Source organism: Tyto alba, unplaced genomic scaffold (assembly GCF_018691265.1).
Source record: "Tyto alba isolate M040663 unplaced genomic scaffold, T.alba_DEE_v4.0 Super-Scaffold_11, whole genome shotgun sequence".
Lineage (NCBI taxonomy): Eukaryota > Metazoa > Chordata > Aves > Strigiformes > Tytonidae > Tyto > Tyto alba.
This window is the reverse complement of record NW_024881273.1, coordinates 4283040-4295011: the sequence shown is the minus strand read 5'-3', so window position 1 is coordinate 4295011 and position 11972 is coordinate 4283040. Positions and strand designations below refer to the sequence as shown.

Sequence of the window (11972 nt, the reverse complement as noted above, 5' to 3'; positions counted from 1 at the left end):
GTCCTGGCAAGAGTTTGGGCACCACCTCTGCTGTCACATTCTTGTGCCAGGCCATGGCCTCTGACCTGTCCCCCCAAATCCTGCCACGTCTCTGTTAGCTGCGAGGGAGCCTGGCTGAAACTGGGAAGAAAAGCAACACGTGCGCTCTTCTTGCCCCTGAAAACAAGAGGTAGGTCCTGGCCAGGTACCCCAGGCAGAAAGTTCTGCAGTGCATGGACATTTCAGCAGCCTGTAAGTCCCCTGAGGGAGACGGGTGATACAGATCCGGGTCCTACAGCATCCGAAGAGCACAAGGTACTGGAACCTGTGGTGATTTTGGGGGAAAGCAGGTTGCTGGAGTTGAGGACGAGCCTGGGAAAATCCCACAAGGTGTGCATGAGTGGAAGGGGTCTTTCCCTGCCTGTGTTGGGTTCTCTGCTCGCATGTGCAGCCAGGTTGCCAGCGGCACACGCTGCCTCTCCGGGAGGGACTCTGTGGCCATCAGCCCCAGGCCAGGGGCTGCAAACACCCTTGCCCCTACAGCAGGGTAGCTCTGGCCACCCCTCAGAGCCCTGCCCCTCACTGTGTGGGGAGATGGAGCCCAGACATGAGCCCTGAGCTTCTCCTGTTCTTTCTCACTCGGACTTTGTATTTATTCTTTCTTCAATCTGTAATAAAATGCAGCCGGGGAGGGAAACGGGTGGGTTTTTTTCAAACTATGCAAGAGGGCATGAAACAGTAGTGGCAGCACAGCAGGTTCTGCTTTTGTCCCATCAGATAATTCTGGGTTATGGACAAGATAAGCTGGAATCACTTAGAAAAAAAAAAAAAAATAATAAAAGCTGTGATTTCCAAATCCCCTTACTGGGCCCAGGTGCTCAGTTCTGAATGCAGCCTCAGGTCTTAGCCCCCCCAAATCAACTCAGCACCTACCTCCTGATGCCCCCACTCACCTGGATCCCTTTGCCTCAAATGTCTTGAGCACAGGTGACAGCAACAGAGTGGGAGTGCGGGGACAGAGGGAGAAGCCTTTGCCTAATTTACTCTTACATGTGAAGGAACGTAGTATCTCTGTCAAATTCAGCTCGAATTGAGTGGCGGGACTGAAAGCCGTTCAGCTGAGGACAAGTGGACCCCAAATTATCCTGTCTCATAAGCCTGCCTTCCTTAGGACCCCAGGCTAAGGGGTTTATGCATTACCCAAGGGCAGAGAGAACAAGAGCTGCTCGGAGTTTCACAAGGCAGCTCTCCCAGACAGCGTAGGACCTTCAAGCATCCCTGCATCAAGCAGATGTACAAACCAATGACCTGCAAAAATTATCTTAACGTCCCCCCGTCACCCCCCATGATGATTTAGGTCCTTAGCTAGGAAGCGCAAAGCTGAAGTTGAGCACAGCATTAGGCAGGCTGGTAGAGCTCATCAAATTAATAGCGCATTAAAGAATTGAGGGGAGGTGAGTGGGGGGGGAAAGGGAAAGAGAAGGTTTGTAACATCACCGAAATCTCCTTGCTACCTTCTGGCATCTTCAAGAGACTGGAAATGTGGGACTGCATCCAGCTGTCTTCTCTGGGGCAAAATTCCTTTGGCTTCTGTGGGAGGTTTTACCCAAATAAGGACTGCAGGATCAGACCTGTTATTGTCACTGCAATTAACATTTAGATCCACATCTAACACGAACTGTTACAGGCTGGTTAGGGAGAAATTTAATTTGCTCTAAACAGCTTGATGGGAGAGGAGCGTGAAATGTCCTAGTTATGGTAATTTCATGTGTTGGAGTCTACAAAGGTGGATTTTCAGCCATGGGTCTTATAACCCTGATAGCTGCTGCAGCCGTCAACCTAAGCGTGCTTGGGAATCCGGAGGTTTGGGGCCAGACCCCTGCCCGTGCTCGGTGGTGGGGTAAGCCATTTACACCGGCTGGCACGGGCTCGGATCACCGTGGACACGGTCAGAGCCGTAAGGGCCCATGTTCCTCTTTGGCTGTTACGGCACCGATGACTCAAATGGCATTTGTGTGGTAGAGGCAGGCGAGAGCCTGGACCTGCCCCGGCGAGGCACGGGGGAGCGTTGCCCCCAGATGTGTTTTCCCTTATCAGACACAACCATGAGCTTTAGTTTGTGTAGCAGGAGACTGATTTCTACCTTTTTGCTGTTGGGGTTTCTGTGCAGGTGCCCACAGGATCTGTGATTTTTGCCCCACCGACCCACTCTTAGAGGCTTTGGACGTGCTTTTTCTAACAACCCCCAACTTTCTTCTGTATCCTTCTGTATTTCCTTCTTTCCCTTTTCTCCCAGGAGTTAATGTAACTCAGCCATAAAAACTGACTTAGAGATGAAACTTGGCATTTAAGGTCCCAGCCCGGGAGCAAATGAAGTTACCAGTTATAAACACACACCAAAATCTGTTTGGACATGCTGAAATTACAGGAGCAGAGGATAAAAAGGATCCAAGATGTTTTATTTTGTTTTAACTTCTGCAGCTCCGCGTTGAGTTTGCAGCCGCTTGCCCGACGCAAGATGGGTCCACTTGGTGTTTTTTTTCTACTTCTCGTTATAAATCAAGCTGATGAACTGCGATGCATCTCTCGCTGTGCTGGGGGAGAGGCAGGGGGTCCCGAGCTGGTCCACACCGGGATCCCGTGGGGTCTCTGGCTGCGTACCCCTCATCTAACCACCCTGCCCAGGAGGAAGGGCAGGGACTATCCCCAGGGCGCACACGCACGGAAGAGCAGGCAGCAGTTGTAAGAGAAATCAGGGATTTGGGCCTTTCCAGGGCTGTGTGGCTTCAGATAGTACGGTGAGAAGTATGAGATAGACAGATAAGTGCACGCAGGTGATCGACAGGGATACGGCAAGGCAAGATAAGAGGCTTCATTTTTATAGGAGGAGGTGCTAGATTGCTAATATTTACGACACGAGACGCTTTGCCAATTAAAGAGTAAGTCGTGGCAGATAAGAGGCTCGGAAGCGCTCGCAACACACGGCGAGGTGATGGTTGGTGGTGGCAGCGCGCCGGCGTCCTGCGGCGACTTCTCCCGTTTGCGTGTGGTGAACCAGGATGGTGCTGGGTGCCCCCGGCTCCCTCAGCCACCCCCCCCCCCCCCCCGATTTCCCCCCAACCCCAGTCGCTGCGGGAGGGCTGGGCTCTGCTTTGGGGGTTACCTGTGCCGGCAGAACCACCCTTCCCCCCCACCCCCACCCCCCGAGCAGTTGTCTCTGGTGTCTTTTTAGGCTTCCTGCGTGACCGTGTTGCTCCCCACCGTGCCTGAGCAGCTGCAGCCGTGGACCCAGCCTGTTTGTTATGCACGTTACGGCCGTCCAGAGCGAGGGTCGATATGATGTTTAATATGCTTCATGCATAGTGGAGTTGCTTTGGTCCATCAAGTCACTAATACACATTCTTACAGGGCTGAGTATCATTTATTAAACCTGGAGGGATGCCAGGGAGGGTGGGGGGCCGGGGCCCCCGCTGCTGGGGGAAGCAGCCAGGGGTGTCGTCGGGGTGGTACCCGCAGGGCTGGGGCGGCGAGAGTTTGCCGACGAACTGCGCAAGCACCGAGAGTTATTTGTCGTGCCTCGTTTATGGGGAATTAAATACATCGCGCTCCCAACGCCCGGCCACCCCGCGACCGTGAGAAGAGGGGCCGGGGGGCTCGCAGGCTGAGGTTGTCCGGCGTCACTCGAAGAGCCAACACGCACCCCCACCCCCCCACCCCCCCTCCATCCTCCCCAGGCTGCCACTGCAACTCTTTGCACTTTTTTTTTTTTTTTTTTTTTTTTTTTTCCCATTTCCCCATCACTTAAAACCCAAACCAATAAAAACCAGGACACCCTCTCCCCCCCCCCCCCCCCCCCAAATTCTCCCGGGGTTGTCACCACAATGCTCTACACTTTTTTTTTTTAATTTTTTTTTTAATTTTCCCCATCACTTAAAAACAAACCAACAAAAAACAGCCCCCCACCCCCCATTCTCCCCAGGCTGCCACAGCAACGCTCCACACTTTTTTTTTTTTGTAATTTTTAAAATATTTTTTTTCCCCATTTGCCCATCACTTAAAAAACAAGCCAATAAAAAACAGGCCCCCCCCCCCCCCTTCTCCCGAGGCTGCCACTGCAACGCTCTGCACTTTTATTTTTTTATCCTTTTTTCCCCCATTTCCCCATCACTAAAAAAGCAGCCCCTCACACCCCCCCCCATTCTCCCGAGGCTGCCACCTCAACGCTCTGCACTTTTTTTTTTTTAATTATTTTTTTTTCCCCATTTCCCCATCACTTAAAAACCAAACCAACAAAAAGCCAGCCCCCCCCCCCCCATCACCCCCCATTCTCCCGAGGCTGCCACCTCAACGCTCTGCACTTTTTTTTTTTTTAATTATTTTTTTTTTCCCCATTTCCCCATCACTTAAAAACCAAACCAACAAAAAGCCAGCCCCCCCCACCCCCCCGCCCCCATCACCCCCCATTCTCCCGAGGCTGCCACCGCACCGCTCCGCACTTTTTTTTTTTTTTTTTAATTTTTTAAAATTTTTTTTTTTTTTTTTAACCCCATTTCCCCATCACTTAACCCCCCCCCCCCCGCCCCGTGCCTGCCCCGGCGGGGCCGGGCGCGGGGCGGCGCTGCGCGGCGGGGCGGGCGGGCGGGCGCTGCGGGGCGGTCGCGGCTCTCGCTCCCCCCTTGCGCGGGCCCCGGCGCGGAGCCGATCGCGCCCGGCGGAGCCCAGCGCCGGAGTTACGTTGTTGGGGAGTTTGCAACAACTCCGCGGCCTCGTCTGCGCGCCCGGCGCTGCGCGGGGCCGCCGGTGCGGGGCTGCAGCCTTCCCCGCCTCCTCCTCCTCCTCCTCCGCCCCTTGGGCTTTTTTTTTTTTTTTTTTTCCCCGTTTTTTTTTTTTTTTTTTTTTTTCCTCCCTTCCCCCCCTCCCTCTCCCCCTTTCGCTTTGATTTCGCTCTCCTCCCCTCTGCGCGCCCTGTGTGTGTGTGTGTGTGTGTGTTTTTCGCCGCCGATCTTCACCAAGCCCCTTGGCATGAGTTAAGCACCAGCTATGGACACCAAACACTTCCTGCCACTGGGTGAGTTTTGTTCCGAAAAAGATTCTCCATTCCTGCGGGGGGGGGGGGAGGTGGTGGTGGTGGTTAAATTAAAAAAAAAAAAAAAAAAAAAAAAAAAGAAAAATAAAAGCTCCTGACTTGCCCCCCTCCTCCGCTTCCCCCTCCAGCCGCCCGCACCGCGGAGGCAGCGGGCGGGGGATGCGCGGGCAGCCGCGGGGGGAGAGTTGGTGTCAGCGCCGGGGAAAGTGCCGGGCGGGCCTGCCCGTGCCCCCGCGCCGTGCGCCGTGTTTTAGTTATTATTTTTGGTTTGTTTTCTTGGTTGTTTTTGTGTTTGGTTGGGGTTGTTTTTTGTTCCTTTTTTTTTTTTTTTTTTTTTTTTTTTTTTTTTTTTTCTCTCTCTCCTGAGACGCAGCCCGGGGGACGGCGGGCCCCGGGCGGGGAGCTGAGCCGAGCCGAGCCGAGCCGGGCCGGGCGAGCGCAAGCGGTATTTTCAAACGGGGCAGCGGGCACCCGGGCTCGTGTCCGGGAGAGCCCCCTCCCACCCGGGGCCACTTTTGCAGAAGGGCTTGGCAGCTCGCAGCCTTTGCTTCCCCCTCTTGCTCTTCTGTTTTTGTTTTTTTGCCTTTTTTTTTTTTGTTGTTTGTTTGTTTATTATTTATTTATTTATTTATAATTATTATTTTTTTCTTTCCTGCCTTGTCTCCCTTGCTGCCTCTCCCAGCCGGCATCTGGACCCCCAGATGCTGCGCCCACCCTGGCCCCTCCGCTTGCATCGTCCCTTTCTGGCAGCTCCCAGGAGCTGGCACGCTTGGGGACCCTCCTGTCTTTTTTTTTTTTTTTTTTTTTTTTTCCCCTTTCTTTTTTCTCCTACCGCTCTCCTTTTTAGTAACATTTAAAAACCCCTTTCCAGCTGGAGTTTGCCATCGTTTCAGTGGCTGAGTCAAGTCCTGGCTTGTAGGGGCGAATGCCTCCTTGCGTCTCGGTTTCAGGAGAAGTGATATTGCAGAGCTCAGTGTTCAGGGTGAGGGGAAGAAAAGTTTTGGTGAAGTAGCCCGGCGCCAAGTCTGGGCGAGGGGGAAGAGGGACCAACCCTGCCATCTCTGTCACCACTCAGCGTGGCAGCGCGTGGGCTCCCAGCCTCTGGCCAAGCAAGCCCACGACCAGTGGGAACACCCACTCCAGCTTCCCTGGGCTTTTAAATCTGTGCTTAAACTCTGCTAGCCTGTGGTGGTGTGTTTTGTTTGTTTATTTTTTTTTTAATGTGTTTTTTTTTTGTTGTTGTTGTTGTTTTTGTTTAAGAATTGCCATTTTAGCTGTTCCTTTCTAAGAGCGGAATAAACATAAACACCATCACAAGGTCCCCAGCTAGCCCTGCCCCCCGGGAGGGTTTCCAGGACTGCTGTGGTCTGGGGACTTTGGCAGGGAGAGCCTGGCCCCGCCGGCTGGCAGGTCTTCAGCTAGCATCTACTTTCCCCCAAAATCATGGTTTTACAGTGCCCCTCGTTGATTCAGCTGTGAGGTGGGAAATGCTGCTGGCTTGACTTACCCAGAGTTGCTGCTCGGGCTAAAAGCATCTCACGGGCGGTGGCCCCGGGGAGCGGGTCCTGCTTTCAGGGTCAAACCGACTCCTTTTGGGTGGCTCAAACGCAGGTGTCGGGGATCGAAGCAGAAAGTGCCGATCTCTGGCCGCACAAAAGTGGTTCAGTCTTAGGGGTGGCTGTTGTGAGATTTATATTTCCTTTGATGCTCTTGTCCAAACCTCTGTTGATACGGGCAGGATCAGGCCCCTACATATATACTTGCATTTTCTTTCAGACCTGAGCGCTCTCTTACGCTGTAGATGCTAAATAATATGTTTGTGTTATTAGTCATGTTGACTTTGATGGGGATGGAGAGGGGGAGCGTGTGTCACCTTGCTGCTGGCTCGGGTAAGGATTTTCACACTGGTGCAAATGAAAAACAACTGATTTGTCTGCTCATTTATAAATGTATGTCTTTGCAACATGCTGTGCAGCACCCTGGGAGCAGCCGGAGGGAAAACAAGGCAGGCACCCCAGGACAGCGGTGCTGGGTGGGGGTTTTAACTTTGCATCCCTGGCTTGGGAGAAAATTCAGCTGCCTGCGGGAGCTGTTTAGGGTGTGTAGTCTGGGTTTGTGTCCGCTGCGTGTTGTGCCGCTGCAGGAGCGACTCCTAAACTTTATCCACTGGCCTTTGGTCACTGATGACTGACAAAACATCAGCTCTGGTTGTAAGGGTGGTGGGTTCTGCAGGTTTTGGAGAGGGGGAGATCTTGGTCCTGCTCTGAGGATGGGAGGCAGGCAGAGCCTGAAGGAACACGAGCAGTTTGTCGGAACCTTGAGGAGTGTGAGCAGAGACCTTCCCAGGAAGACCAGAGTGGAGCTGGTGGGGCCACGGGGCTTTGGGGCTTTTTGGAGGTGGGCTGGTCCGAAACCCACTGGGTCTTGGCTTTGCAGAGCGCCAGGGTGTTTGCCAGCCCCGTCCCCTGGCACGGTTGTTGGGAGCTGGTATTTGCGAGCTGGGGGAGGGGGGGTTGTTGGGGGGTGGGTGTTCCCTGCACACCAGTATGGGCCTGAGCTGGAGATCTGCAGCAGCTGAGGGCCAAAATCAGCCTCCGTTACTGTGTGGCCCCATCAAAATCTCAGCTCAGTTTGGCCTAAACCCGGTGGAGGTCCCTGGCCAAGTCCTGCCCGTGGTTAGACTCAGATAACCCCACTGATGTCATGGGTGGAAGCGTGGCCAGCACCGGGCACTTTTAATAGTAGTATCTCATTTTCCTGCTCGTGTCGGGAGCTGCTGGCAGATGCCAGGCAGCGGCTTCCCGCAAGGACAGCACGTCCCCGGACATCTCTCGGGCTGGATGCCGTCACTGTCTGCTGTCTTTCTCCCAGGACAACCTGCAGCCTCATCGTGGGGTCTGTGGGCAGCGTGGCGTGGGTACCACCACAGCCCTGGGGCAGCCTCGTAAGGACCTCGGGGGTCCAGCAGATGCTGCCTTAGAATCTGTCTGGGGCTACAAATCTCCCTTTACCAGGTTTTGAACGATCAGGGATGGTTTTTATTTTGTTCCGATGCGGGGGGGGGGGCTGTGCTGTGCTGAGTCTCCAGGAGGAGGAAAATCCAGAAAAAGCCGTCACACAAGTGGTTGTGAGGCTGTGGGGGATCCACGTCTCCAGCCTGGTGGGGTGCACATGCCGGGGTCAGGCTTTGCACAGGGCTGGGCTGGGGACTGATGTGCGAGCCAAGGAACTTGGTTCTTCATGTAGGTGCTTATTCCCGTGGCTCTGAGTGTTGCAATCCTTTTTTTATTGCTTCGTTTTCTTCTTTGCCCGTTCCCCTACAGAAGGTGGTAGCTCCTTGGGGGGGAGCAAAAGGGCGATGGTGAGCTTGGGGAGCCCTCCCTCGAGGCTTAACCTCATGAGGGGGAAGAAACAGTTAATGGGTGTCGGAGGCCTGTGCTTCCCTCCCGGAGGTCAGTTCACCGGGTTGCAACCTCTGCGAGTTGCCAGGGACGGCTGCAGCTGCTCAGGATGTGGGGTGAGAACTGGCCCGAGCGGGAACGCCTCCGAGGAAAAGAGCAAAACAACCCCCCGTGTCCGGCTTGGGGGGGAGCAACACGGAGCGTGGGGGCTGTTTTGGGTGTGAGCATCCATGAGACATCTTCCTCCCGCGTCCCCTGGCTTTGCTGTTGGGCATGTGGCCGGGCTGAGCCTGGGCGCTGCGCAAAACCCCGGGGGATGTTGGTGGGGAGCTTGCGTCTGGGTTGAGACCTCAGCGTGATCCTCTATTCTGCTTCTTTTAACTTCGGGAATTTACGGCCGATAGGAAAATCCAGGGCGGGGGGGAGAAAAAAACCCACCTCTTTGACAGATGCAGAAAAGTGTCACGGCTTCTCTGAGCATCCCTGGGAGGAAGGAGGAATCCTCTGCCTCACATCTGGAAGGTGCTGGCCGGCTCTGTGGGGCTGCTGCACCAAAGAGGGGCCTCGTAGGAGCAAGAGATAAAGTACAGTCGGGTCTGGTCTCTCTTGCTGGAGCGTAGTGTAGGGCTCGACCTCTCCCGACTGACATATGCAAAACAAGCTGGGAAGGAATTTCTGTGTTTTTCAGAATCTGGGCTGTGACAGTTAAATAAATCCTCGGAGGGTCCCCGAGTTTACTCCATGTCGTCCTGCTGTGTTGGAGAGAGCATTTGTGTTTCTCATATTTAGGGCATTTTATTTATTTAGAAGAGAGCGGGGGAGAAAGCCACAGAATTTTAGTTATTCATTGCAAATATTATTATTGGCGTTTTGCTCCTGTTGGAAAAAAAAAAAAATCAAGGGGGGGAAATCAAAACATTTCACTGGAAAATATACCCTGTCTTCGTCCCACCCACATCTTGAAGGCGAAAATAAATATTTGTTAAGAAACGGGTTAAAAACCTTTTTGTTGGAGTATTGTTTTTTGGGAGCAGGGGTGGGTTCCCATATGCGACAGCTCTGCCACCCGGCTGAATATTTTTTTTTTTTTAATTTTTTTTTTTTTTTTTTTTTTTTTTTTTTGCAGGATGGTTAAGAAAACAAACAGCGGAGCTGTGGGTGCCACGGGGCAGGGGCTTGGGCTTTGGGATGTTCTTTGGTCCTGCCTCTTGCACAGGGCGCTTGTTCCTGTGAGCATCCCGACGCCTTTTGGGGGGGTGGAGGGGGGGAACCGTGTGTGAGCGGGGGTATTCCCCCGAGGCTCTCGCCTGCCTGAAATCACCGAATCATTCTTGCTATAAATATCCCGCGACCTCGCTGCGGGAGGCGGTGAGACAGCAAGAGGCCGTGGCCCTTGGCAAGGGGCTTAACCGCGGGCGGTGGGGATGGCGAGGGGGGGGTCCCTGCACCCCGGTTGGGCTCCTCTCAGCCGAGCTGGGCGGCCAGCGGTAACCAAAGCCGGGGACACCTCACGTCACTGCCGGCGAATCGCGGAGTATTGCAGGGACCTTCCCTGGGAGCTCGGTAACCTAATTGGGCTCTAATTAATCCTGTTCTCTGGCTCCGATCCCCAGCGCGTCTCCCCATCATCACCTCCCTTTGCGGAGGAAGGAACTGGGTCTCTCCTCCCTCCCTCTGGCCGGCAGTGCGAAGGGATGCTCGGCAGAGCGAGCACGCTGCCGGTGCAGGATCCAACCCAGCGGTTCCATAATTGCTTCCTAAAAGGCCCAGGTGGGCTCTCAAAGTCCGTATAGCTACAAAGCAAGAGGGGAGGCAGTCTGGGTGGTTTTATTTTAATTGATTTTGTCAGGAGTTGCTGTATTTTATTACATTTAAAGACTAGACTCTGGAATAACTTTGAACGTTTGACACACACACAAAAAGCAGCTTTCTGACATTTTCCTCTTTGCTTGTCTTTTATTTTATTTCTCCCCTCTCCTCCTCCTCAAAGGAAAGCGTGTGCCTGGAGGGAGGACAGAGGAGGAGGGAGGAGTGGTTGTGTCTCTCCAAAGGCTGCTCGAACATCAAGGCAGCGCAAAGCAGACGAAATAATATTGCAAATAAGGATTTAAAAAACCCTACAGAAGGATCCCCACACATGCCAGCCAGCTCAAACTGCTAGAAGATTTTCAGACAGAAGCAATTTAGCCTGGGAAAATGTTCTATTGTTGAGATGGAAACTGGCTGTGAGAACTTGCCTTTTCTGACAACGTTTTGCTTAGCCAAAGCAAAGTCAGGGAACCAACCTTAGTTTTTATTTAGAGAAGAGTGAGCATTTCAAAATGGAGGGTGTTTTCCGAGATAAACAGAGAACAATTCCCTTGCAAGAAAGGGAAGAAAGGGTTCAGATTAAGCCCAAATGCAGCTCCTCTCCTTTGAAATGTTGTTTAACATGGAGTTAAAAAATAATCCTGTTCAAACAGACCACTCATAAGCATAAAATGGTTGGGTGTTGTTTTTTTTTTTTCCTTTTTTTTTTTTTTTTTTTTTTTTTTTTCCTTTTATTGTGATCTACAATAAAAGTTTCAAGGTTGCACCTTGGGGCTGTAATTCTGATCACAGCCCTGTTTGTGCCAGCTCCTGCCTCTGCACATCAGGAGGGGACGGATCTTGCCTTGAAAACTCATCGTCTGCCCAGATGAGACAGATACAGGGTGGGAAACTGAGGCACGCGGGTGCGTCTGAGCGCCAGCGCAGCTGGGAACGGGGCCCGGAGCGAGGGCGTGGGGCGGTTGTGAAACCTCGGCTGGGACGGCGGCTTCCAGCTCCGCGGAGCAGATCCGTCTGGCATCTGAGCTCCGTAGGGCTCCCCTTGGCTTTTGAGGGTCCCAGCTCCTGGTAGCCAAAAAAACCCAAGCTGCTTTTTGGCCTGGGAGCGAAGAAGGGCTGGCAGGTGGGGTTTGGGTGTGAGCCAGGTGCTCCCAAACCAGCGGGCAAGGAAGAAACACCCTAAATATTTGTTTTATTTATCATCAGGAGCAAGGACTCGCATCCCCTTTCTGTTCTAGTAGAAGATGGTTCCTTTTCCTGTGGGCATTGCTCCTTCTTTCAAACCCCAGAGGATTTTTTTTTTTTTCTTTTTGGGGGTTAATCTCTTGGTTTTGGTGGGCCCTGAGTGGAGGTTGGTGGTGTATTTGGGTTTGGGTCTTGTCCGAGCCATAACCCTTTCCCTGGATTGCATCGGATGCAAGAACACTACGGAGCGAAGAGATAAAAGGTGCAATACTGGTATTTGTGACCAATAAAATGGTAATGGGGTTTCCCATCTGGTTGTTACTTTTCATGGTCTTCTCTTTTGTGGAGTTTTGGCTTTCTTCAGCTTTTACAGACTTAAAAAAAAAAGAAAAAATAAGGGAAGGGGGAGCTGAGGGCAGCCTTGGAGCCCCTCGAGGTTTACAGCCGCCTCAACTCATGGAGCAAATCCTTTGTGCTGGGGCTGCCAGGAGTGGATTAGGGAGGGATGCCCC

At 52.9% G+C, this 11972-nt stretch overlaps 1 protein-coding gene across 1 annotated transcript in view; it reads left to right on the top strand.

Annotated features, from left to right (window-relative positions):
* Window positions 1-4877: 4877 nt before the first annotated feature.
* RXRA (retinoid X receptor alpha) overlaps window positions 4878-11972 on the top strand; it is a 113958-nt gene continuing 106863 nt past the window's right edge. The window contains exon 1 of the mRNA XM_042786728.1: window positions 4878-5047. Coding sequence (XP_042642662.1) covers window positions 5020-5047 — 28 coding nt within the window. The 5' untranslated portion in view covers window positions 4878-5019. The remainder of the gene's footprint in view (window positions 5048-11972) is intronic.